Below are 26,733 nucleotides of genomic sequence, written 5' to 3'. Positions count from 1 at the left end.
TATCTTATTAGTTCTGTATACAATGGAACGTAGCTATAGAAATTACAAAAACAAAATGACAGCAAACGTCATTCATAATTCATTGCCCAAGTCGGTCGAATTGAATTAAGTTATTTTTGTGCGCGTAATTAATAATTCAGCGTAAATGGAAAAAAATAGTGTCCTGATAGGAGGAAGCAGAAGCTGAAGTGTTTTTTTCCTTGTGTGAAAGTGCGATAAAGTGACATTCATGGCTTCTACACCAAAACAAGTGAACGGCAAACCGTCGAATAGTAACGGCTCCTTGGGAAAGCGGAAGAAATCTCGTGGGAGCAGAGGCTCGTACCTGTCCAAATGGTTAGACAAGACAATGCACCACATCCAGGAAGCGACGCCTAGCATGGATACTTACGATACCTTCGTCAATCCCAATATGAATTATCCGATGGGTGGTTCTCAGTTCGCGCCCGGTTTTGATCCTTACCGACAAATTTATGGTATGGCACCTGAGCCGATGTCTCTGCCCACACTGCCTACGTACTGCAACCCACCGATGATGCCGTTTTACGGGCCGGAGTTCTACCGGTACTCGGGCGTGCAGAGTGTAAACAAAAGCATCCAAGTGCAAAGGCCGCGAGTGCGGCGCCGCAGCGACAACAAAGTGGAAGAATCGAACAACACCTCGAGAAACGTGACACCAACTCACACCCACCAAAACAGCTACTTACAACCAAAGAACTTATCAGACAGCCAGGACTTTGCCAGTTTGCCTCCAATAGTCACCTCTGTAATTGATACGAATTCAAACAGTGACATGAATGGGAATGACAAGGATGAAGGTAGTAATGCAAGGAGGTACAGTGACCCCTGTGTGAGAGGCCTGCCTGATGTGGCCAGGCCTGCTAATGGGGATGTGGAGACCGGCTCTGAAGCCAGTTCAGACATGTCGGGAAGCCAAGTGGGAAGTCGACTCTTAACATGTCTACTGGACCAGATTACATCACTAAAATTGGCAAATGAAAGACTGACTAAAGACTTAATGGATAGCAAAGGTGAGTTCATTTATTTTAAAAATAGAATATATATTTTGTATCATCATGGTGGCCTTTAACATTGCATGAAGTATGCATGCAACCTTCTTGTTTTTGGTAAAACCTTTCAAACAACTACACCTACATGAGAGTAACCCACACATTGTGGAATGTGTCAAGGCTTGTGTTGAGAGCATAATAATATATGAATATTAGTAATAAACTCATATTGATGTTTTGACTATAATAAATTTATAGATTACATGTGAAATTGAGGAGTTTAGTCCCACTTTATGTCTAGTATGTGACTATTTTCAGTTGTAACGAACTGAAATTACAGATTTGTAATTTCGTTTTTAGTATTGGAATCATTTTATTTTTAAAGAATGATTTAAAAATATAAAATGGTCCTTTATAGCCTTGATCCTATATTGGTAATAACAGCCAACTATGCTGTAATTAAAGTTATGAACTGTGCTGTGATCTGCTTTCAATCCTGCATAAATAATATGTATATTTTCACAAATACATTATTCATAACATCAAGCATATTTACACCTGATTTCTACCCTTATAAAGACTTCAGGTATTTTAGATATGTAAAAGATTCTACTTATTTTGCTTGCTGAATACCACTTTGTGTAAGAAGTATTTTAGTTACACAAAACAAATATGTACTTGCAAAACGTCATTCATATGAAAAATGAACGCTTGAGTAGTTAAGAAAATGATTCCACCAAGAGCAATTATAATAGTTATTCACAGTCACTATTGAAATCCATAATGTTTTCAACCACTTATCAAGTGCACTTAGTTTGTTTTTGCCTTAATTAGTGATTACAATGCATTCATTATTTATTACGATTTTCCTTTAGCATTCATACTTATTTACAGTGGAATTGGAGAACTTACGGCAGCACAATGCCATTTTAAAGGGTTCCAGCTCAAGTATCGGTCCAACACCTAATCACTCACTTAATGATAATGGTAAGTAATAATAATGTTTTGTTAGATCTTGTTTAAGCCATAATTCTTTACAATTAAGCCCATACATGGATGAAAATCCTACAAAATTCGTCATTGAACAGCTGTGGTCAGCTATTCAATATAGATTTGATATTTATGAAGTTATAGCCACAAATTGCCATTGCCAATCTTCAGTAATAAAGAAAACAATCCCAAGAAGAGTAAAACTTATCCATAAGCAGTTCATTAAGATGAAGATCCCTCATTAATATTTAAAATAATCTTAATTGGACACTTTAAAGGAAAGCTAACTAGCTATTTTATTATAATTACTTTCGTGCGGTTGATTTATAAGTTTTTTAACAACGTTGTACTCTCGCCTATTTATCGGAATAATACTAGTTTCGGTCGTAACCGGAGTCCTTAGTCATGACCTAACGCGGCAGAGCGGGGTCGCAGTCAAACTTTTCGACTTTCGATTAATCGATTATTCGATCCCGAAAAATACGCGTGAGTAATAAATAACTAGATATTCCTATTTATTTCTGGCGATCTTTCTCTCAGTTAAAAAATTTCCATCACCTCACGGAAATTCCCTAAAATTACGTTTAAAAACGTAGCAGAAAGATTGATGCTGATAAGATGATATTTGAATTGAATATTCTCTATTGTATTCCTATGTAACAGACAAAAAATATAGCACAATAGACTCATTACAAAATCTGTTGTTCTCAAATTAGAGCCAGACGTATTGGATGCTACATCTGCCAGTATTTTATTTAAACTCTACTTTGTCTGACTATGTAAAACAAAACTGCGTTACGTAAACTAAGAGCAATGACGGTCTTAGTTCATGTAATTAGATTAACATGATCACATTTTGTTATTGACCATTTCAAAGTAAATATGGGTTTTATCATATATATTTGTATTTAATCGTAACTCAAATTCTTTTGATATATTTGAACGAATTTTGTTTGTCCCAAAGTCGGACCCCTGAGGGAGTACTCGTGAAAATCTTATTCTAGCTTCATGAATAGGCTGAATTATTATGATTATACCAGCAAAGAGATATTATACAACATATTAGGTACAGTACTTCATCATATGCCCTTGCATTTCTATATTAAGATCATTTTTGGGTACTGATAACGTGTAGAACGCTTATCCATATACCATCCATAATCTCGTTGTTAGTATTACATGATGAACGTTAGTCGCAGATAAAACTGTGTACGTCACGACGACCTTGTTACACCGAGGGGACGGGTAACTCGGTTAATAAATAATGTATGGGCTTCTAGATAAATTGTTTATATTGTAACTGTCTTGTATGAATGTATGTTTTATTTTTATATAGGCTCTTTGTGTCAAATGTAAGATTAATTGGCAATCATAATGAGTATTTAGTATAGCTTGTAGGTCGATGAGTAAATCGCAATGTTGCGTTACATCTAAAACTAATCGTTCCTAATATTTTGCGTCATTAAGTGCTTTATCTGCCGAAACTATGTCAAATACTTCGCTATCGTATCTTATCTACGGCAATTTGCATAGCTACAATTTTTTTCATTCGTTAAGGTAATCATTAAAATTGTTTAGACTATTTTTATATTAACAAAAAATTATAAGTTTCAAAAAGCTTTTCTCTAGCGATCGATGTCAAAATTTGGATTTTCTTTGCTTTTGATCATTCGTTTATCTGCATTGATTACTACTACTTTAACTCATAGGGTGTAATAAAAATATAAGTCCAATACGTTAAAGAACAATTCTTAAACCCATCTAAATAAAAAAATGTTTATTCTTCGAGTGTTTTGATAAACTATGCCCTTTCGTTATAAAAACTTACATTTATCACATAAGTATTTGCATAGAGACATCTGTTTTTGTACCACAGTTAATTCTTGTCATTAATATGTTCAGGTATTTTGACGTGAATATGCACATCAAGTTTTTTGAATAATATTTAATGCCATTTATTAAATACCGCATCATCTAATTATCAGTTTTAAGAATTTGAACGTGATTCACCGATTGATCTAAAACCAAAATTCGGCACAAGGTACAGAGCTCTTTATTTGGCTAAATAAACACTTGCGTTGTCACTCGGCCAAAATCTTAAGAATATAAATGTACTAGATTTTATTTTTACTTGACATTGTATTTATAAAAGACCCAGTCTTTGTAAAACGTTGAACACTTAAAACATATAGACGCACTTTTGACGGTAAATAATCTTATTTAATGAACATTCATCGGTCGTACCTTAGAAGAGACACGAATATTTAAATATCAAGTTTGATAAATAACCATGAAAACGCCAGACCAAGGTTACATCACACACAAAAATTGATATAGAAATAGACGTCAAGTCAAATTTGAATCCACGTCAATGGGCACACATTACAAAAGACCTACTTAGTATGTGATATTCGCATGAAAACCAGGACACATTGTCAACGGCGCGTGATGTTTTTTCGTATGATCATCATTCTGCACAAAGCAGGACAAACAATTTTACTTTGGACATCGTTTTTGTTCAATACTTTCACAGTTGCACATCCGCATTTAACTGCCGCTTAGTCGTAATGGAATTCTCACGTGGGATAATTAGGTTTTGTTTTATCTGTTTGGAAATTCATGGATGCAGTCCAGAGTTTGGAGTGTTGCCCAAGAATTGTAGTAGGCCCGGCTGACTGTAGACTCGATATATTGCCAAAAATGTGAATCTGTCTGAGTGATTTCTGCTGCTGTCACTGCTTTAATTGTCGCTTTGAGAAATTCACTTGGATCCAATATACGATTTCTCCTAAAATTGAAAATTTCGGTACCATTATTTCCTCAATTAATTCACTCGATAAAAAGTCTTCACAAAAACAGGTCGCTTTACTTTCATCGTGAAAGTGAGAAACATTACTTAATTATTACCGAATTCGATTCCGGAGCAAATGTGAATGTTAAACGTTGACTCCACAATTATTATTTTGTTCACGTTCATTTCACTAAGTGAAGAGAAATCCGTTATTTTTGAATGGCTTACACGAGTCCTGTACAGAAGCCACTTAATGCTTTAAATCTAAAATGAAATTGGACACTAATAGATTCTATGGCTGCAACGTTGGAGTACAGTTAATGATCGTTGGCGAGGCTTTTAACAGTAATGAGTACTTTAACCAGCAGTTAGAAGATATCTGAATAACTTAGCTTTCAACTTACAGTTTTAAATGTTTGTCATTTAGCTGTCCCGGCTTTGCATTACAAGTTTCTACGTAATTATCATAGTTTATATCTTAGTTTTCCTTCCTTTTGCAGTCCTGATATTCCTGATTTTCTACTTTCGCTTTATAAGTGCTCACGGTGTTAATAGCATTTCGTAATTAGATACAATAATTATTTGAAACGGTATTTTCCTTAGGGATAATAGTGTATTTGGTTCGTGTAGCTTGTATTTTGACCAGACAGTTATTAATTAATCCTTTGAATGACATCAGATATCAAATTAAGTGTAGCTACTTTTTTGTCTGGGTACTGTGCCTTTAATTATGTAGGCGAATTTGTTGTTGTTTTGTGTTAATATCAGTTTTCTTCTACTAGCAGTATATTCTTCTGTATTTTCAAGAATTCTTCCTTTCCATCTAATATGTAAATAGTTGTTCCGTAAATCTTTTTAAGTCTGAGTGTCTTTCTGCATGTGACGTTAATATTTGTGAAACCCTCGAGACTCGAGGTTAAAATAGGGGAGTAGTTTTTTAATGATAAAAAAATAGTTTACCTCTTAACCGAGAGTTGGTTTCAAAACTGTGTAGTCTAATACCCTTTCGTGTTAAATGTAGATCAGACAACCGACATTAGTAGAAATGGGCGATGTAGCATGGAGCAGGCGAAATCGCGTGAGTTACGTGACCTAAACAACTGTTTGGTAACTTCTTACATTTGTGGGATATTATAGGTTTAAAAAAAATGGTATATAATATAGGTTTAAACTAAATCCAAGGGTTCAGCTAATACTTCCAGTTTATTCTTGTTTCGATACAAGGATCATCAGCAATCTCATTCTAAAAATGTTTCATACCGTTTATGATACACCCCTTTGACGCTTGCGTTTTAGTATAGTAACAATGGCTTTAATCGTTAATTAAGTGCCTCTTGATTCGCTTTTTTTATATCAGAATACATTTATGAAATTATACTCCAAGAATAGATTTAAAATTGACCTATTTCACATGTTTCCTAAAGTTAAGGGTATGAATCATTAACTAGAAAAAAACATGTAAAATAGAAATAAGCCTTCTCATTCCCGTTAAAACAAAGTTGAGAAGAAAAACTTCAATGCCATTTTAAAAGTAACATGTTTCAAAAGCACATTTTTTAGCCCTTTGCCTCAAATGGCTTAGTTTGTTTACACTAGTGTGGCGATACGTAGGTAAGCCTTATCTCCCACTAATCGTATTATGCAGGTCAACACTGCGTTACTTGTGCACTGAAATAACTTGAATTCATTCAGCTCTAAGTAATAACATTGTATCGATAATAAATGTATGGAAATACATATTTGTTATAGTAACGTTGTGTATTCAAATAAAGTCTTATTGACTATTGACATTATAAATTAGGATTGTCTAAAGGTAAAATTCATTTCAACATTTTCAAAATCTAGCCTCTGCTATCTCATGCTTAGGCTACGTCTTCAATAATTAAACAACTATACTTATCTAGAAATTTCTACTCTATCGATGTGTCGTATAATTTACTATCCATTGTATAATTGTATGTGTTTTGATAAAAAATAGGAAAATATGTACAGCGACATATTCTTAATAAATGCTTCTTCGTAGCGCTCTGTTTACTCTTAAGATTGGTACTTTATGTTTTCCTATGTCTTTACATACAATAAACATTTTTTTTCTAGATATGTTCGGTTTTCAGTTTGACCGGATTTAGCTGATAACCTTTTGCTATTCCAAAAATAGACTATGATGGAAAGCGTTTGCTCCATTTTTTTTAATAAACACAGAGACATGGAAAATTTGATAGCTTTACCACATCGCGTGTTGAACTAACATTGACATTAGGTAACTTGGTCTCTACCTAACCAGCAACCTACTCCCTAGTTACTAACGTCCTTGCGGCAGACGTACTCAACGATAAAGGTATTAAACTGAAAGAATTTTACTGCTGATACTTAAGGGGACTTACTTATATAATAGAAAGTATTTTACAATAAGGCCTTCGATGATTTTGTGGATGATGAAGGCTTTTAAAACGGAAAAGAAATGAATCTTCTATAAATTCCACTTGGATTAACGTGGATCGATATCGGAGACTGAAATCGATCTCTACCCTCCGCAATTTTAAACAGTTTAGAGGTTTTTGCCGTCCCCATCCACCATCCTGGATGTTGTGGTGGCACGACTTCCTTTTGCGTTGAACTCAACTTCATCATGAAAAATCTCCATTCTAAATACTTATGTATTAATGTATTAATAGTAGAGACATACCCTAAAATACTTACTATACTTAAAATACCCCCAATGATTCAACAAGGCAAATAGCAAAAAACTAAAAACAAAAATGCAGGAATGTCTTAAAATACAAACTAAACAACAAAAAAATAGGAAAGTTAGCAACAGTACATGCACGAGTTAGAATAATTTTAAAACATGAATTTACTCGTATTTTCATGATTTTATGAGCAATAATAGGTGTCATTGTTAATTGGTCGCCTGACAAATTTATCAGAAATGTTATTTATACCGTTAAATCAATTAGAACTTAAGAAATGTAAAATTAAATGTATGATAAATGTACTACTCGTCACTGCATAACATCATTACAAGTTCCACGCCATTTTTTACATAATATTATTTTGAATTATGGCTATTATATGAAGCTTGCGTGAAATACGAGCGGCAATAAGCGATCAATCATTAAAGAAAATGAATTGCACTCGTAATGTGATGTGTTACTGTAATGATTTCATTAATTGATTGCTTTTGTTTCCTTGGGGGTAAGAATACTTCCTTGGGGTACACCAGGAATGTGCTCAATACACCGTAGGGCACAACTAGTACACGATAAAAGTTCTTTTTTTTTTGAGTTTCATAACCCAAAGAAACGGATGTCGTACCCTTAAATAGAAAGCCAGTTATTTATATAATGACGGATTGTTTTCGTGTACCAACTTGCCGAACCAAATTAGGTAAGCTTGGTTTTGTTTGAAGCTATAAAAAGTTACAAATGAAGTGTTACATTAAAAATAAACATCTATACTTTGCGAAAGTGACACCGTTTGGAATTGTTCGGCCAATTATATCTGTGATGGGATTTTGAATGAAGATAGTTTAATATTTTCTACTACTTTACTTAAAAACTGGGTCTTTATATTGGAAGAATAATGTGAGCTAGCTAAAGCAAAGCCAGCTTCCTTTTCGTTTGATTCATAAACACATTGAATCAAAAGCAGTTGTTTCTAGCAATTGTGTTTTGAACCACTTTGTTTTCTTTAAATCAAATTTTGTATTATTAGCTGCAATCGGTTTAATCTGGTGTCAAGTCTCGTGGACTCTGACGTAGAAGCAAGAACCCACTTTTAAAGTCCTGCAGAAATGTATTAGTAACTCACCGCATTACGAATACTAAATCAAGTATAATAACGACGCTTCTATTCTATTATATTCTAAATTTATAGCCCTTAGTGACCCTTTCTCTATATACAATTTCCCCGTCCATATACTATAGTATTTCCAAACTCTCAATGTTCATCGTCCGTCCACCGTCTATCTTTTCCACCATCTATTATCTCATCGATATCTTCAACTTGCAGTGTACGTCACAGGGCAGTACGCTCCAGGGTTCCTGACTGACTTGGTGCGAGAGATCCGGGACGCGGCGCGCATGCGCGAGGATGCTCTATATTCGCGTGTCCGCGCTATGGTCGTCGAGAGAAACGATGTGAGTATTAATCATGTACCTAGTCTTGAACTTTAGCACTTTCATCTCCAGCCCTTCCTTATTATTTTTCTACTAGACCTTTTTCCCTAGTTTTGTAATGCTGTTTTTAGGTAATATTGATTCCTGGTCTTGTTTCCTAATTTATTGTCACCAATTTCCAGTATACGGCCTGTCTTGTTGAATATTAGCCACTTTTCTTACGTGACATCTTCGGCTGTTTTTGTGCCAGTTATGTCCACTCAAGCATCTGATTTTCAATTCATAAACTTTTCATTTTCCAGTGCAAGACAGTTTTAATTTCCTTTGCTCGACGATTCGCTAACAACATTTCATTTATTACATCCATCACTGCTTTCCTTTTCGTTTCTCATTCGGGTCTTCTTTGAGTTTTACTGAGAAACGGCCTGAGTGTAAATAATATTTAACCGTTACACGTATTTATTACACAAATATAAAGCTTCACTTGACGTTTTTAATTACAGCTGTAACATCGGTGTTTACTAGAAACATCGTTTATGACTCGAAAGCACTGGTTTGATGTAATAAACAGTTATGCTTATGAGCCTAAGCTCTCTCACTTCATAAATGTTTTTATCGATGAAAGTAAATTTATACCCTTAAGTGTACACAATTACTTTTCCTTTCAATTATTCATTGGAATCGATAACCGGCACTGGATGGCACGAGACGGTCAACGTTTAGCGGTACCTGGCGACCTTCAACTAAGCATTGATTATTAATTATTCTAATCGGAATTATGAATAACATAAATATTTTTGTACAAATTGGTATGTTTCTTAAAACGTCGACTTAAAGAAACTTAATCTACCGGCTATTTATACCTATACTTGTCGACAATCATAAAAATATTTTGGGCTTTGAACCAAAAATAATAAATGAGTATTAAGGTGCAAATCGTTAGTGGGAATTCTATTTCAGAGAAATTTTACTCCGCATGTGTTTCATATGAATGCAAATAATTCAGGTCATATGCCTGAAAGTGTAGTTCTTAACATTCCTTTCTAAAAAATCTTCATTTTAGGTTGTTTGTTTTTAACAACCATTTATTCTAAAGCATATTCAGGAATTCCTCAGTTCCTTTCTACATTCATAATCTCCGGAAACCAGGTGTTGAAACTGTTTTCATAACAGGTGTCGTATTTTACAACCCATGTTGAATAATGGTTACTATAATATCAACTTCCATTGTCTTAACTTAGTGTATCTTCATTGATATCTAGTAGTACCTTAACATACATTAATGGTTGGTGCCAGAATTAGGCTTATTCAGACGTAGTGAGGAATATCATGTGAATTGAAATGCATTGCGTAGCCTCGTAGATCTGGTCAATCAAACCATGGATCACCGGTATTGTATCGTGCTCGAAAGATGTAATATTAAGTACATTCGTTATAGACACTTGCAAAGCGCTGCCAGTTTTCTTTACACACTGTGAAAATTATTAATGAAAGGATATGGTATGTGTGTTTTTCCTGCAATCAGTTTAAAATGACAACTACACATGCTATTCATGTTTCATGGTTATGTGAATCCACTATCATGAATTAATCTTTGACAAACGTTAAGTCATCTTTAACTTTCTAAAAACAAGTTACTATGGGACACAGTTACCTAGTAAAATGGATCACAGGGGTCAGATAAGCGGTCTTTCGCTTTTGCTGAATCGATGAGACTGAAAGCTGACCCCGACAAAAATAAAATGAAATAAGTCGTGTTTAATATTATGAAATTGAAAACCCATAAAAAGTGCCTTTAATCATTCTAACGGTATCCTTTAGTTTTGCCTCTTGACTACCGGATTTACAAATTAGATTGTTTAAACAGTATGAGTCAACTATGAAATATTGGATTAGATACGCAATCGTTAAATCGGCAAAAATGTAATCGATGCGTAACGGAATTTATGTCACACTACATTACACAAACATCCCTACCTAGTTAAAGAGATGTATTTGAATCTAGAACTAAGAAAAGTAAGAAAACCTCTTTAAAAAGAGCAGTGAAACGTCAAATTAGTGTCAAGATTCTGGTGGGGAATTAAAAAAGTTTTCGCTATCTAGAATTGTGGATCACGTTGTAGTAGATTCTAGACTACACGATTAGTGGTAGCTATTTTAAAATGTATGTCGAAAAGCTGTATCTGAATTAGCTAATAAATTGAGATGAAATAACCGTTTCCTAGTAGATGTAGGTAAGAAGTTTTCAGATATAAAATGTATTTTTTTGCCAGACTACAGTTAAGAAATCGAATGTATCGATGATGTCGAATCTTTCTGCCAGATATAAGATATTTCAAGGTTATGAAAAGTTCATCTAGTTCTAAAATGTGATTCGTGCAAGTTTGTGAAAAGCGTTCACATTGCCAACAATTTTAAGAACATTCGTGGTTTAAATAATTCGTGGAATTCAAAGTCGTATAATCGCTTATCTTCTGTTACCAAAATATCAAAAGAAAATTGGAATTAAGTGCGCATCCATAGTGATTACTGGACGTTCCTATTTTGTACGAAAGGTTTTGCTCTACCTATAGATATTCTTGGTCTATACGGCTTATCAAAGATCATTTCATCTGCACTTTGCGAAACCAAGCAAAGAGCTGGAAAATTATTCGCTATTAACATTCATTTAAGAGCTTAATGCGACATTATGAAACCTACGCGCAATCGTATAAGGGATAATCACGTTGCGTCATGTGTCTGCAAACGACGATTTTGCTAAAAATGCGATGTGATTTTAGCAAAAAAAAAGAATTGGAAAATCTTTTGGCGGACTGAATCAGTACAAATCAAGTAAACATAATCGTATTTTTGATCACTGCTTTTCGGAAGCAAGGCAAACAGAATAGTGACCTTAGGCCAAAGCAACAGGCCTGCTGTTACAGCGAAAGTTATAGGCTGTGCATCCCATTGTGAATGATGCTCGCCGGGGTTGCGGGATTGGCCGAAGGAGTAACCGTGGCCCCGGTACCCAATTGCAAAGAAAGGAACATGGGAAAAAGCTGAATCTAATTTTGTCTACGAATGGCCAGAGTTTTTGGAGAAATATGGTAAAAGACTTCGGTACCCACGGCCCTCAATAATAAGGAAACGATCATAAAGGAGAGGCACAGTCATATAAAAAATGTCGAAGAAAATTGACCCACAGGTGTTTACTAGGAACATGTTTAAAGAAATATGTCAGTCTATACGGGACAGCAGTTCCAGACTGGACTCGACATTTCCAAACTGTCTTGGCTCCACTCCAAATATGTCGGATGCTGGCTTCCAGTTCAATGACCTTAGATAATAGCAAGATTATGGCATTTGTGGTAGACTATTACATACATTGAGAATAGACAAGTAGTACAGATTTTAAAATCGGTACTCAAAAACAATTTGACAAAAAATAGTAGCATCACATCTAATACTTCAGACATTATTTTCGTAATTTAGTGCTTTTTTTTTGTTTCAGTCAATATTTATTAGGAATGTACATAAAAAAATAAACAGGTGTCAATTTCAATAGCGAATTTCTATTCGTATGTATACTTCTTCAAGAGAATAAACCGAATGTAGTCTACCACGTGTGATTTCACCGTTAATCTTATGACTAATTAAGTATCGAAGGCTAATTGAATTCCCTGATTTCGTTAATTACTTTTTAATGCTTGTAATGTCCTTGTCTAGTTCCTCAATACCTTCGACAGAACGGTGTATATACAAAAAATATCAACATTAAATTGAGAAGGAACTTTGCTATTTCGTCGGTTAAAAAAACCTCTTTGAATAGACATGCAATATTAACACCATCATGTTGATAAAAATCCTTAACGTGTTAAAAAAATCTAATCTCCTACGCTTAAAGCATGGTTTCAATTTCATCGTCATCCACAGCCTTTGCCCTCCCAGTGCTGGGCATGGGCCTACCCTTTCTTTTGCCAATTTCTACGGTCCTTTGCCAGCCTCATCTAGACTCAACCCGCGACTTTAACTATATCGTCGACCCATCTTGCCCCCGGACGACCGACGCTCCTTTTACCTGTACCATAGCCTCATGGCCACTCGAAATGTGGGAATTGTCTCTATACAGCTGACTATTTACTTCTGAACCAGTTCACCTGTAGCAATGTAAGAATTCTTAAATCCGTATTTATTTCCGTTTATTGAGTTAGATTTGCCATCATCTGACTATCGCGGTGCTTAGGTAACTGCAACGCGGTGCTTAGGTAAACAATTAGATCAGATGGCAGTCGCTTTGTAAAACACTGGTACTGGTAGCTGCATCCCTAGTTTCCTGATGGTATACTGACAAAGAATTGACTATTCTTAGTTTCGCCTTAGTTTTCAATGAATTCAAGACAAAGAAAAAATGGTTTTGGTTTCCCTAACGCTGAACGAAACACCTTATTATTTTATGAAAGCTGCTAATAATGGCTTGCGTTTATAACTTTTCGTGGGAGCGAGAATATTATCTCGGTTAATTAAACTGTTGGTATACATTTACTAGGAATTCTATTCAGTATTTAACGTTTCTGGGACAATCTTCATCGTCTATTGTTATTATTTTAATACATTAGGCCTTGACTTAGTCTAAATATTTCTTTCATAAACCCGGTTTTTCTTGATTGTTTTTTCTTTTAACGTGAAATCTTTTATCATTTGGTCCAATAAAAGTTTCTTCCTCTATTTTGTACCCTTTAGTTTCCGATGTTAATTGCAGCATCATTAGCCAGGAGAGGGTCCTCCAAAGTACAATTTAAGAAAAGTAAATTCTTAACAGTGTTATAAATGCGATTTGTAGTTCGTTTGTCATGCCGTGGAAGTGGCAACAAATGTGTAATAAAAAATATTAACCTTTACTAGGGCGTGAATTTGTATATTTTTTACTTGGATTAGGTTCCAGTTCCATGCCAGAACGTCCCTAAATATTTCATCTGGCAAATAGACTAGTGATGATTAAGTTTTATTGCTGCCTAACCTTTTTGCGCAAGCATTTTTGAAGTTAGAAAGAAAAACTTATAAGGCCATAGAGTATGATTATCAGAGATAATCAAATAAGGCAAAGGTAATAGATAGATGTTTACACGTTTAAAGTTGTATAGTTATTGATAAAGATGTTTATGAAGCGGCTGATAGCTAATCAACAGTTATGAAGTATTACTTCCTTTCCTATTTCAGCTACTTTTGTACTGTAGATGAAAAAGACCAAGACCAGAGACCAGACCAAGAGAAAAAAGACCCTTTTTGGTTAACAACCCCGGAATTTTGGTTTGAGGAGGCTTTCACTGTGGGACTATCAAAAATTTTAGAATCTCTACCGAAGTTTCATTGTTTTTTGTTATCAACGCATAGACAAATGTACGAATACACAGGATTTGTTTAGATCAATGAAATGTTTATTCGTCTACAGAGTAAGCAAGCTTGTTTTTCCAGTGAAGCAGCGAGCTTCACTGGAAAAAAAATGTTTGGAATTGTAACATCACTTACTATCGAAATTGTCTAACTATTCATGTGGGATACATATTAGTCAACTACACTTTTAAGGAATACACGTCCCATATCCACCAAATACGGGGCTTGGGCAACGGCACAAACAGCCAGGCGCGTCACTATCGAGAGCGTGACGATATTATTAAAATCTGGAACATGTGTAACCACTGACGCAGATGCACTTCTTTACACTTATTATCAATCTAACAGCACTTAATCGATCAATGAATCTAGGTCGTCAGTACTGGCCTCACTGCGTACAAGGAATTCAGTACATTATAAGCAATTAATTGCTGACTAATAGTTACAATAGAATATTTTGTTTCATTACAGAACGGGTTGGCGTCTTCGGAAAATAAGTTTACGGAGAAAGCTCTTGAAGAGATCAAGGTATGATCATTTTTTTAATATTGATTTTAAGCACTTCATTGTTTTGAGCGAGCCGCCAACGCCATCTATGTTTTCTGCTGTAAACTAAAAGCGTATACAGCTGATGGCGCTTCAATCTACGGATTGCTTGTCCAACTAGTTCACGCGGTGGCCTAGAGATGGCGTTGAGTTTGAAACAGAGTTATTTGTTTTTTTTTTATTCAACTCTACTTTTTAATTATATTTACTTACTACTACTTTTGAAAAGCCACTGTTAAAACTACCTAACAATAATTATATTTAGATACAAGATAATTCAATGTCTACAAAAAAAAATATTTTAGTTGTTCTTAAAAAAAAAACAATAACATGTTCTAAAAAGAGTGTCATTTTCACTCTTTTTAGATAATGTTATTGTTTTTTTTTTATTATTATTTTTGTCTTATCATACGATTAACAAAAAAACTTAGGACTATAAACCCATCTCAATAAAAGTACATAACTGCAAGATGTTAGTATAAACCTAACATTATTTAACCACTCGAACTCCTTTGCATAAAACCTCAAGGAATTATAAAACCAACATACATTTTTTCATATTTCACAAGATTTTTTTCCTTGAGTTTGTGTTTTTTCGTTTTCACCTCAATTCGGTGCTATTAAGCGTTATTTGCTGTGCGAGTTGGGTGGTCCCGTGGAGTGCTCTTCACGCCTTCGCGGAGCACTAACGTTGTGACACCAAGCAGGTAGACACAGAAGTATTACGAAACACGTTGAACCTAGAGACATTGTAACGTTTTCAAAGTGCCTGGATAATGACCTTTTTTTGATAAGTCGGGGTAATCCTCATGGACACCCATTCCCTCCCCCAGGTTACGGGTAGTGTCAGATTCTTACTGATTTAACCTAAACCGCTGTGCTCCGTCTTCCGCATTTTTCTGTCGGTGTGTTGAAATCCTTCATACCCTGGAAAATGACCAACTAATCAAACTCCTGATTAGGATTGCTATTGCCCCCTCACGCCATATTAAAATAATTGTACCGAATAATAATGTATGCGATTCTAAGAAAACAAAATTTCATATGATTTACGGCACAATAGTGTAAGGAAATTAGGTAGTTTTCGTTAATAAATAAAATATTCACTCATTCGAACACTTGTATCACCAAAACTTAGCTACAAAATACCCGTTCGCATTGACTTTTCTTATATAAGGAGTTTTAATGTTTTGAGTGAACTTGCCTTTCTGATATTTCTGTACAGTGGCGACACTATTACTGTCTAACACTTGTCTTGTTCAATCGTTATTGTTGATGCGAAACGCCTACGGCGGGTGCAAGGTGACTTTGCAAATAACTCTGTTTGCTTTACATAACTATTTTACGATTCTATTAATGTTTTGAGTTATATTTGTATTTTGATAGGCATTTGTATTACTCTGATCAGGGATAAAAACAATTTGAAGCAACTTTTAGTTATTATTTTTAAATCAATGCTTGCTAATAAACAGATATATCAATGAAATTCATATCTAACGCACGATTTTAACTGTCATAGAAGATCATAGACTAATAATTTGATGACGCGATACACGCGTATTCATCGGTATCGGAATAATCTCAAGAGTTTTGGATCCAACCAGAGTCTTCAATCATGAGCTGATGCGAGGCGGCAGGGTATAAATGTGTCTTACAAAAGTTAATCATACTGCTCATTTATAAAGTTATTTTTCATATTCTCAAAATAGATTGAGACTAGGTTTTTGAAGAGTTAAAGGTCGCAAAGCAGCTGACATCTCGCTCCTGCCTTGTGCGCAAGATTTAGTTTCAGAATGTTACATTATATAACACGAACATTATACCAGATTAACAATTGTCAAAGGGAGTGTATCCTCAACCGTTTGATTTTCATACCCGTATGCACACGTGAGGATTATAAAATCAGCGCCGGTGAATAAAACGGAACGCATCGATTTAACTGAATGCGGAGACTTCGCACATTCAACGGTTTGATACGACCGCGTGTTACACCGACGTGTAACATTCTTATCGTTTGTTTATGAATATTCAAAGGTGTTTGTTAATGAATTGTACAAATAACATAACCCTAACAACACGTTAACCGATAATATTAACGTTGTGATACCGTTTTAGAAGGAAATATTCCTTAGGCCTTTGTCAAAGCATTTTAAATTTTAAATTTGACATAGGTGTTTGCCTTCTTCTATGGAGTTTTAGGTAGGTAGGTTTTAGTTTTCTCCATTTCATGAGATGAATGAATAAAATAGTCCTTCTAAGGCCAGAGCAACAAGCATTCAATCTAGGACTACATATTGCTAAGTTCGTAAATATCTAGTCGTCTCTACAATACGCTTGAAAAAAACAGTAGGTAACAGCATCACATTTGGTCGAATTTTTACTCAGTGTTGGTCCCATACAACCGTTACAAACTTTGTTACACAACGGTGTTAAACCAGCCCCAGTAACTTTGTATTTTGTAGTGTTTAGTGTCATCCCACATCATAGCATTTGAAATATGAACGGGTGGTGCGTACGAGGGGTGCCGTGCGGGGTGCAAGGCAGGGGGGAGGGGGGCGTGAGCAAATATTGGCAGATGTAAGTGGATGGCGGTGCAGCGAGGCGCCGCCGCCCTTGCCGCGCCGGCCGGCGTCACGTGACAACGTATGACGTCACCACTCGGCCGACGCGCCACGTTCATATTTAATAGCAATCATAATTATGCTGTTATAGCCTCCTTGTTGTTTTATAGAGTGTAATTGTTGAGTTGGAAATTTAAATTATTTAAACAATTATTTGATGGGTATAATAATAGTGGAAATTATGCAGCATTTTCACTGCAAACTTTGTTCATTCGTGGTCTTTTGAAATTCTTGATTATGAACTGTGTTTTCATTTGCTTTTCCAGATAAAGATAGCTTTCTTTCTAACTATAGCTATCTTTCTAAACAACAACAAAAGGAACAAATTTTCTCACAAACAAAAAAGTTATTTTACTTATTGAAACTTCTATTTTCTCACATCATTCAATACAATTTACAACTTCCCTACATAAATACGTACGTAGGCTATACGCACGGGTTTCGGCGAGTATGGCCGAGTCATTAGCACCGTTCGCCTCGTAATAAGTTAATTGAAGTGCAAAAACGGCGACTTGCGATTAACATGGACGGGTTAATGCGTCACCGATGCCCGCTAAGTAACCGCGAGTATTACTTGGGTACTTGTAACACTTGCAGTACTTGCTTTTAGCTTTTATTGTGCCTGTGAATGGAGAAAAGGGTCAAAATCATTTAATTGTTTCACGTAGTCAAGAAGATTTTGACTGCACGGATAGCCGAGTGATCGAAACCCACTTTGCGCGACGTGTCGTGTTTTCGATCCCCGCGTAAGACAAACATTTGTGTGATCGACGAATGCTTGTTCTGAGGCTGGGTGTCTTGGTGCATGTGAATTGTATGTTTGTGAAACACCCCGCGACACAAGGATTAAATTCCTTAGTGCGGGAGTCGTTTTCATAAAAGAAAAAGACGATCTTTCTAAAAGGAAGAGGTTTTCTTTTTTCTTACCCTTTTCAATTTCTGACCCTGCGTCTTTCATATTTTGGTCAAGAATTGTTCGTGTGCCACTTGGACTACAACATTTTTCTAACATGAAAATTTTATAACCATTAATAAAGATATTGTTGGTGGATTTCCCATCACCGAAGAACTTAATTTGAATTGATGTGGAAAGTGTTTTATTGTTTTATGCGATATTTATGTTTCCCATTGACTTTTTAGTTTCAATTTCAAATTCTAACCTTGAGGTTTTGATACATTACCGTATCAATATTTTATTTTTAAAAGAGTAACCTATAACGTTTCGTCACGGTCCCATTAAAAATAAAAACATTATACTCTTTAAGTAGAATTTGACTTGTAACGCAATATAGCATATATAACCCGGCCAGTGTTTGTATCTGGTCCTGAATTCTCCCTCAGGAAATACAATTCCTGTAAAACGGATGTGTTCTAAGCTCGTACATAAATTCTCAGAAGTGCTCTTGAGATTATACAAGTTTACATGATGCATGGCCTGTTCCGTGAGGCGGAATCCTGGAAGCTAGCTTTGTGAGAGATAAATGAACCTCGAATAAGTGTTTAACTGCGGACTTTTCTATTACTTCTACTTTTGAAGCTGTGATAGAGATTTTATTATTTGCCGGAAACTAATGGGATTTTATTAGAGATCTTTGTTTAGTAAAACTTATCAATCACCATTGTTTTCAAAACGAACTATTTTACACCTAAAAAATATTGTTAAAAGTCCTTTTGTCAGTTGAATCTAAGAAAGGCGTTTGGTCTCAAATTACAGAAGGCTTAGTTTTTTAAGTCAGTACCTACAGAGTACACTTAATTTTCAGATATACTTAACTAGCTTTCACTTAATAACACCAATTAATACATCAATAGTTAACACCCAGACAGTCCAATCCCACCTGTCATAGCATCTCACGTCAATGTATCAGCTCCGGGGAACGGACGGAACAAACAAAATTAGCTGGTTCGCCGGCTGTCTGTCTGTTTGTCTGGGCATATAGACCGAGCAGTGTAATCTTACTTAGGGCTGCCGTCGTAGGCTGGCTATGAGCATTGCGGTGACGGACGAAACTCCTTGTTTTGTGAATATGGAATCAGCATTGTCTTCTACATGATGGTTGGCATTTCTACTTCATTGCGTGCTTCTTTAATTCTTTTGTTTTGTTTGTACCAAAGTTGTTAGGTGGGACATCGTTCGGGAGATCTATGTCTATCAATGCATCGTGATAGGCTGGGTTTGTTTATTGATTCCTTACCGAAACTTATCTTTTACACTCATTTACACTTCACTCCGTAGCCGCGTAGGTACATGTAAAGCACTTTAAAGCCTTATATTTTACTTAAAATGGGTTAGAAATATTCTTAGTTGGTATGGATATAGAAGAAAGAACTGGCTTTTGTGCCAACTGGACTGCGACAGCATATATTATTTAGTGTATATTCTTTTCCGTACCTGTAACTTCCTATAAGGAGGGATGTTGTTTTTCCAAAAAAGAAAAAATAAAGATATTCGTGTACATAACTACAGGGATATTATTTCTACGTTAGCTACTTACACAATGTCGGTATACACTTAGTAGATGGCTGGTTCCGGTGTAAGAGATAGAGGCAATTTCGGCGTTAACGGCTCCCACGGAACGCGGCGTGGGGCGAGAAAGTTGCGCCGCTAAAATGTTGCTAGACAAAAGTTTTTGTATGTAATTGTGCTTTTAGGATTCGCTTAATTTTATTGAATCGATCAATCGGTCGATTAATGTGGGAATAGATGATTTTGTAAAGATTTCAAGTTGCAGTGATTGACATTGATTTAGGATCTACTAGATTGTTATGTTATAAAGTCTATTGTCGGCAGTAGTTACCAATAATTTGTATTCAATTTAGAAAACCAACGTTAACTACAGTATCATATACATAATACTAAACGATCTTAAGACTCCACTTCTATGTAGAGTTCCTCGATATTATTAAACACACAAAAAAACATGTGATGACATTAAGGAATATGTACTTCGAATTTTCATCGCTATCTTTAATCATGATACCTTAAGCGACATTTTACCGCCACTTCGAAAGCTGCGTGGTCAGCGCGTCGTGTCCACGAATACATTACCCCGAGCCAAACGCCCGCGCTGCACTCGTCCTATGTGAAATATACCCCTGTAGGGGCCTGTGGTCTGAATCCGAAACTGCTTCAAGCTTAAAATCAAAATGTACTGCAAGTAGGCTCTTTTCAGGCTCTTTCGTTACTTTAATAGGAATGATGCTAGTTGCGCAATTCAATAATTTCATTCTTATGCCGAATAACCGGCAAGAAACTCCGTAACTCTTTTAAAAATGATTAATAAATTTCGTGTTTATGTTATTATAGTAAGTTTCCTACAAATGCGTAAGAGACAAGTTTAAATTGCCAGACGAAACAAAAGAACAAGAAAATTTTGGAGTAAAAGACGAAGGGAGACCTTTAATCAGCAGGGAGATCTCACAAAGACTCTATATAAAATTAACTGTTACCGGATTTTCGCAGTGTTGACCTACGGATATATGAGATTGATTTTTATTTTTTCTTCAAGTCCTATTACCCGTAAGAAGCGTTCCTTCTGCCTGCAACTATCGTATTGATTTTTACAATTCCCATCCCCATTAAAACAAAGACTGTTTCTCTATAGCTATGGATGCGAAGTCCTAAGATAAATCTATCACAGCATTGTATTGTTACAGAGTTCTCTGCGGGCTTCGGAAGCTGACAAGCGTCGTATGATGGATCGTATCGTTAAACTGGAAGACGAATTGCGAGTACTAAGACTGACCAATGGGTTAGTCGATGTATATCTTTAATTAACTAATTAATTTGGTCTAGACTATACTACTAGTTGGACAAAGTAGCTGTTCCCATATAGGGATGGTTTCTGGTGAATTTTTGTAACTGTATTCAGGCTAGGAAGAAGTTCTAAAAAAATATATTTGTATCTGGAAAAGCTAGAAGTAAACTATTTAAAACAGCTTTTTTTCTTCGATTTTTCACTTTTCCTTTTGTCATTACATGTCATGCATATTTCATTGTTTCAATTCATGTTTTTCTTATTTTGCTGAACATAAAGAAAATGTTGATAGACAAACTTTGCAATTCGGTTTTGAAAGTTATGTTGTTGATGTTCTTATTGTGTAAATTTTCAGTATTTTTCGATATAGTTTACTTTAAAACACAAGTATTTATATTATTTTCAATCACGTAACTACGATTCTGTAACTAACTAAATCTTTTTACAGCCAAAAACTTTACTAATCACCCACCTACCATTTCATATATATTTAAAAAGCTCATCTTTCAAAACAGTATCGAGTCCAACGAACATAAAATAACGAACGGCAACGCGGAAGACGCTGACGCCGAGCGCATGCGCCTGCGCAAAGAGCTCGCCGACATGCGCAAGGCGAAACAAAACGCCGAGGATCATTCTCTTAAGTAAGTTTCACTATTATACGGGAGAGAATAGTAGGATTGTAGAAATTGGTAGAAAACTTTATATTGATAAACGGTTTGCGTCAGCCCGGTTTTGGTCTTAGTTGATAAATTTCGTATTAAATAATTCAATCATTTAATCGAAAAATTCAATGTTGAATGAATCGCAAGTCGAACTCGTTTAGAAATTACCTAATAGCTTGACTCGCGATAATATATTTTCTATGTAAACCGTTTTCAATATGAAGAGTAGGTAGTCTAATACCATCAAACGTGTAAAGATTTCTTTTATATATTTTGCCTATTTGCTATTATGTATTGCAATAGAAAGGTGAAAGCAACAGATATCAGACACCGGGATAAGCAGCACTCTTGTAGTGTAAAGGTAGTAGTGGCAATAAATGTTACATCTTCTTTTGTTTTGGAGAGCTTTTGATCTCATTAGCAAAGCAATGGAAAGATTGTAATTTTAATTTTCACCAATTGTAGAAAGTTGGAACTCAGCGAAAACTTTGGTGTCGGTTCAATTTGTACATATTATAAATATTAATGTTTTGGGTGCTGGTTTATGTTTTATCTATTTACTTGAATGCTTATTAACATAATTATGTATTATATTTTATTAGGCGTTACAGCACAACGGGCTTAAGTAGATTGACTGAGCACCTTCACATAGTGTAAAGTGAAAAAATAATGTTGCAGACTCGAACGTCTTGTAACACAGCTACGTTCGAAATTCAACGGGCTGCAACTCACGAACGGGCCCGATTCGTTGCCGAGCGATGCCGAACACGACACGAGCGTGCGCGCGCGCCGCACGAGCGTCAACTCGGCGAACAACTCCACTGTGGTGTTCGGCCCAGTTACTGATTTGTAGCGAATGGAAATCGCTAATGCGGCCATCGGACTCGCCGCCGATCTATTCTGGTCTATATTGTATAAGTTCTCTTGAGACTTTGATAGTTTGTGATTTCGATATGAAAATTGATAGTCATTGTAGTTCGGCTTAATTATTAATAAGTCTCCTTGGTGCACGTTCGTTTCGTCGTTGAATCTCAATCAATGGAATTGATTAATTAAGTTAGTTGAAAAAACTAGCTCTTCATGTGAAAAATTGAATAAAAGTGTCCTAAATGTGTTTTGCCTGTTTGCTGTGTGTATAATAACAAACAATTAAAATATGTAGCTTTAAAAGACTCACATCACATTTGCTAGCTTAATAAATAATTGTCATTTTAACAATTTATTGTCAAACTTCGGGTTACTCCGGCTAATTTCGTATGAAATCGTATTCCCTGATAGTCTAATAATAAGCTACGTTCTATACGAATGTAGACGGAAATACACGACTCGAACATATGGGAGAGAGTTTCTGATATTCGACGATTCGACTCAAAACATACTAATAGGTTTTTTGTAAAAGTCCTTGGAGGCTTTCAGCCGTTTCTGGAATAACGATACACAGCATACGCATAACAAAATGGCGCCCATAGTTGTCAAACTATATTTTTCATTGTCAAGTAAAATGGGGAAATTCGTCCAATATTGGAGGCATAATGAAAGGCCTAAGTCAAACACAAAAATTGATAAAACTATTGGTGCTTACTTTTACGTTCTCAAAATATGTATGTAATCATTTCTGTACGACACATATTATAACTTACATATAACTAACTTGTACTTAAAATTATAAATGTTTGCTCATTTCGTAACTGATGTGATTGTTTTGACTGAAAATTTATATTGTTTTAGCATATATCGTTCAACTTACAGCTAAGTGTTGTGATAGCTGTTGAACAAATTCACAAAAATGTATGGTCACTAACAAACGCACTAAAAAATGAATGAAACACATTAAACGACGAGCAATAAAAAGTGTAATGTTTATCGGTCACCGGTGCCCTATGCAGCATTTAAGGGACTGAATATACTTTTGGTATTTAGGAATCATTCTGTAACCATAACAAGTAAAGTTTCACTTCTCTATGCTCATTTAAAGAACTGTTTTGCGACATTATCAATAAACCAACGCAATTCTAAGTAGATAATTATTAGACAAACCAATACAATTTTGTCAATTTGTTCAACAGATTACCGAACTATCGTCGCAATAATTATTGTTTACGTTATAACATACACAATAACATTATTACATATCATTTACTTATTTAAGGCTAATTCAGACGAGGCGAGAAATATCGTACATTGTGCTACATTGCCGGCTATAATACATCATACTTGATACCACACCTGTTCGACTTCGCAATGTATTGCAACTCACGCGATATTTCCTTTCTAGTCTAAGTAAGCCTTTATAAAGTCACAATGCACGGTTGTTTAACGTTTTCGACCAATTGGCTTTTCACACCTTCGTATTAAAGTGTTTTAATGTTTGCTATAAGTCAGCATTATTGTTTGTGCTAATGTTTTTCTCAGTTTTACGCTATTTATGTACCATTGGATACCATTTTGTGTACTCGTGTTTTGTTTGACTGAAATCTTCATATCGTTGTATGGTTCCGTACATATTAGCTCTGAGGTGAAGCTCACATAATGGTTATGTTTCGATAAATTGCAAATTGTTGTTGAGAATAAGTTGGTTCAATTGACTTGATTCGTATTTCGAAATGTTAGTGTGCTTTAATTCTTATGCAGATTTTAATTTATAACAAAAGTTTTTAGACTCGTTTAAAAAAACTTTCAGGGAATTGATAAACATTTTAATGTATTTTAGTCGATGCGTTGTTTCCACGAATATTCTCAATCTAACATTAGTCTCAAAATTAACTGAATTTTATCATACAGTTTTGTCTAGTTATATAAAACTGCTATTTTTAACACGAACATGCGTAATTCGTATTTAAAAATCCAAGTACTTGTTAACATGAGTTATTTTGTTTGGTTTTTAATGTGATAATTAATTGATTGAAGAACCCCCTGTGAATATTTTGTGTCCATATAACAGAATAATTATGTTTGCATGTCCACAAATAGTTTGCAAGTCAAATTTGATCGAGAAAAGTCAATTTATTAAAGATATTGTCATATAAACTAAAATATAAAAAGCTCGTTAAATTATTGATAATTTTGCTCAATGACAATTTCGTATTATATTTATGCTCATTAATAAATATTGTTATTATTAAGCGGCTGAAGACTAATTTCAAATAATACTCAATGAGACAAAAACTAACAAAGATTTTCGAATTAATGTTTTATAATTATTTGAATTACAAGGTAAGTGTAGTGTGATTGTATTAATAATTGTGTTATTATTTTTATTTAACGAATTTAATTCTTGGCTTAGTGTTTCGTGTGTGATTGTACTTTCTCAAAATCGTGTTTAAATGTCACAAGTGAAATAACAATTAACGAATTAATTATTTTATATTTGAGACCGCCAAGAAAATTGTCTGTAGTGAAATTGTATATTGTAGTTTAATAATAGTTAAAAAACTACATCGTAAAAGTAGGAGTTAATTTAGTCATGTAACACTGTAAAACATTAATTCAAATTGTAATCAGATTTCGAAATAACAATGTAGGTAAGTACAGAATTTTCTACAAAGTAAAATGTTTCTTATTCCCTTTTATATACGAGTCAATTTAAGTCTCTGGTACTGAAAATACTGATATATTAGTTTCCAAAGTACTACATCTACAAGGACTTAATCGACTGCACGTATAGCATAGTGGGGCTACCAAGCCAAACCCACGGTGTGCGTCGTGTCGCGGGTTCGATTCCCGCGTAGGACACGCATTTATGTGATCCACGAATGCTTGCTCTAAGTTTGGGTGTTGTTGTGCACGTGATTTGTATGTTTGTGAAACTCCCGAGACACAAGGATTAATTAAATTCTTTAGTGTGGAGTTGTTTTAAAAATAAAATAAAAACTTAAAAGTATTGTCAAGTATCAGAGATTTAAGTTGGCAAGTGTAATAAATAAATACTCTTGTTTTTTTTTGTAATTGATAATTAATACCCATCCTTGTCAATCCGTTATTTTGTTTCTAACCACCGACTTCATCCGATTAGACTGATATTACTAATTTATTTTATTAACTATTGTAAGACTCATACCAAATTCGATATTAATTAAAATCGGTAATATTGTAGCGGTTAATCTATATATTTAGCTTAGTAATTTATGGTTACAGGATTTGTATGCATCTGACATAATATTATTTAAAAAGAGAAATATAGGTATATGAAGTGGGTTAAATAGCAATACTACTCAAGGTTGCCAATTATAAAAAAAAATGTTTTTTTTTAGTGGCAACTCTCCTCGCAATGAAGAGTGTTTTTTTTTTGTTCAAAGTAATATTGTGTTAGATGCGTGCAAAACTAAATGTACCTATATTTATGCGAACAATAAAACATAGAATTTACTATAAATAACTAAATAAGCAATGTTTCAAGCAAGATACTGTTATAAATCGTGTAAAGTTGTAATAAATTGTAATACGGATTAGGCCTTGTACATTTCAATGTTAGCAAAATTGTAAAATTTTAGTTTATAGATATTCATACTTTCATATACATTAGGTTATAAATGGCTCGCTTTGTAGTAAATATCTTAAAAATCTTTCACGTATTACAAAATATCATTTTAGTCCAATGACGTTGAATTTGTTTAATAAAAGAAAGCCGATACTGTAGATACATCGAAATTAATGAATACTGCGTTTAGATTGCCCTTTTGGTCAAGTGACCTTTGGACAATCGTTAGCTTAAGATAATGCTCGAAAGTTTGATGGAAGATTAGTCTCATGACTTATCGAAACGAAATGACATTTCCATAATATATATTGAGCGTTTTTAATGACGCCTATTTAATTGGCGTTGGCTGGAAGGGCTGTACAAAAAAGACATATCAATTGGTAC

General features: G+C 34.8%; 1 protein-coding gene across 3 annotated transcripts; it reads left to right on the top strand.

Moving 5' to 3' along the window:
• Positions 1-52: 52 nt before the first annotated feature.
• LOC113498646 lies at positions 53-25,617 on the top strand. Of its 3 annotated transcripts, none has more exons than XM_026878740.1 (7): positions 54-1,031; positions 1,905-1,997; positions 8,803-8,930; positions 14,754-14,810; positions 21,107-21,201; positions 21,723-21,851; positions 22,551-25,617. In XM_026878740.1, exons 1-7 carry the CDS (start codon positions 230-232, stop codon positions 22,723-22,725), a joined length of 1,479 nt encoding a protein of 492 aa, XP_026734541.1. In that variant the 5' UTR covers positions 54-229; the 3' UTR covers positions 22,726-25,617. The 3 variants fall into 3 exon arrangements, with proteins under 3 accessions (XP_026734542.1, XP_026734541.1, XP_026734543.1); XM_026878742.1 differs by having other exon boundaries at positions 22,475-22,643; XM_026878741.1 differs by lacking the exon at positions 1,905-1,997 and having other exon boundaries at positions 53-1,031.
• The last annotated feature ends 1,116 nt before the right edge of the window (positions 25,618-26,733 follow it).

This window comes from Trichoplusia ni, chromosome 11, assembly GCF_003590095.1.
Source record: "Trichoplusia ni isolate ovarian cell line Hi5 chromosome 11, tn1, whole genome shotgun sequence".
Classification (NCBI taxonomy): Eukaryota; Metazoa; Arthropoda; class Insecta; order Lepidoptera; family Noctuidae; genus Trichoplusia; species Trichoplusia ni.
This window is presented reverse-complemented; position numbering and strand designations above follow the sequence as displayed.

What these genes read in the sequence shown, in the direction of transcription:
- LOC113498646 (XM_026878740.1), top strand. Translation starts at nt 230, where the DNA reads ATGGCTTCTACACCAAAACAAGTGAACGGCAAACCGTCGAATAGTAAC. An exon ending in TCACTCACTTAATGATAATG is followed by an intron (nt 1,998 to 8,802) that starts GTAAGTAATAAT and finishes TTCAACTTGCAG; the next exon opens with TGTACGTCACAGGGCAGTAC. An exon ending in GCCGAGGATCATTCTCTTAA is followed by an intron (nt 21,852 to 22,550) that starts GTAAGTTTCACT and finishes ATAATGTTGCAG; the next exon opens with ACTCGAACGTCTTGTAACAC.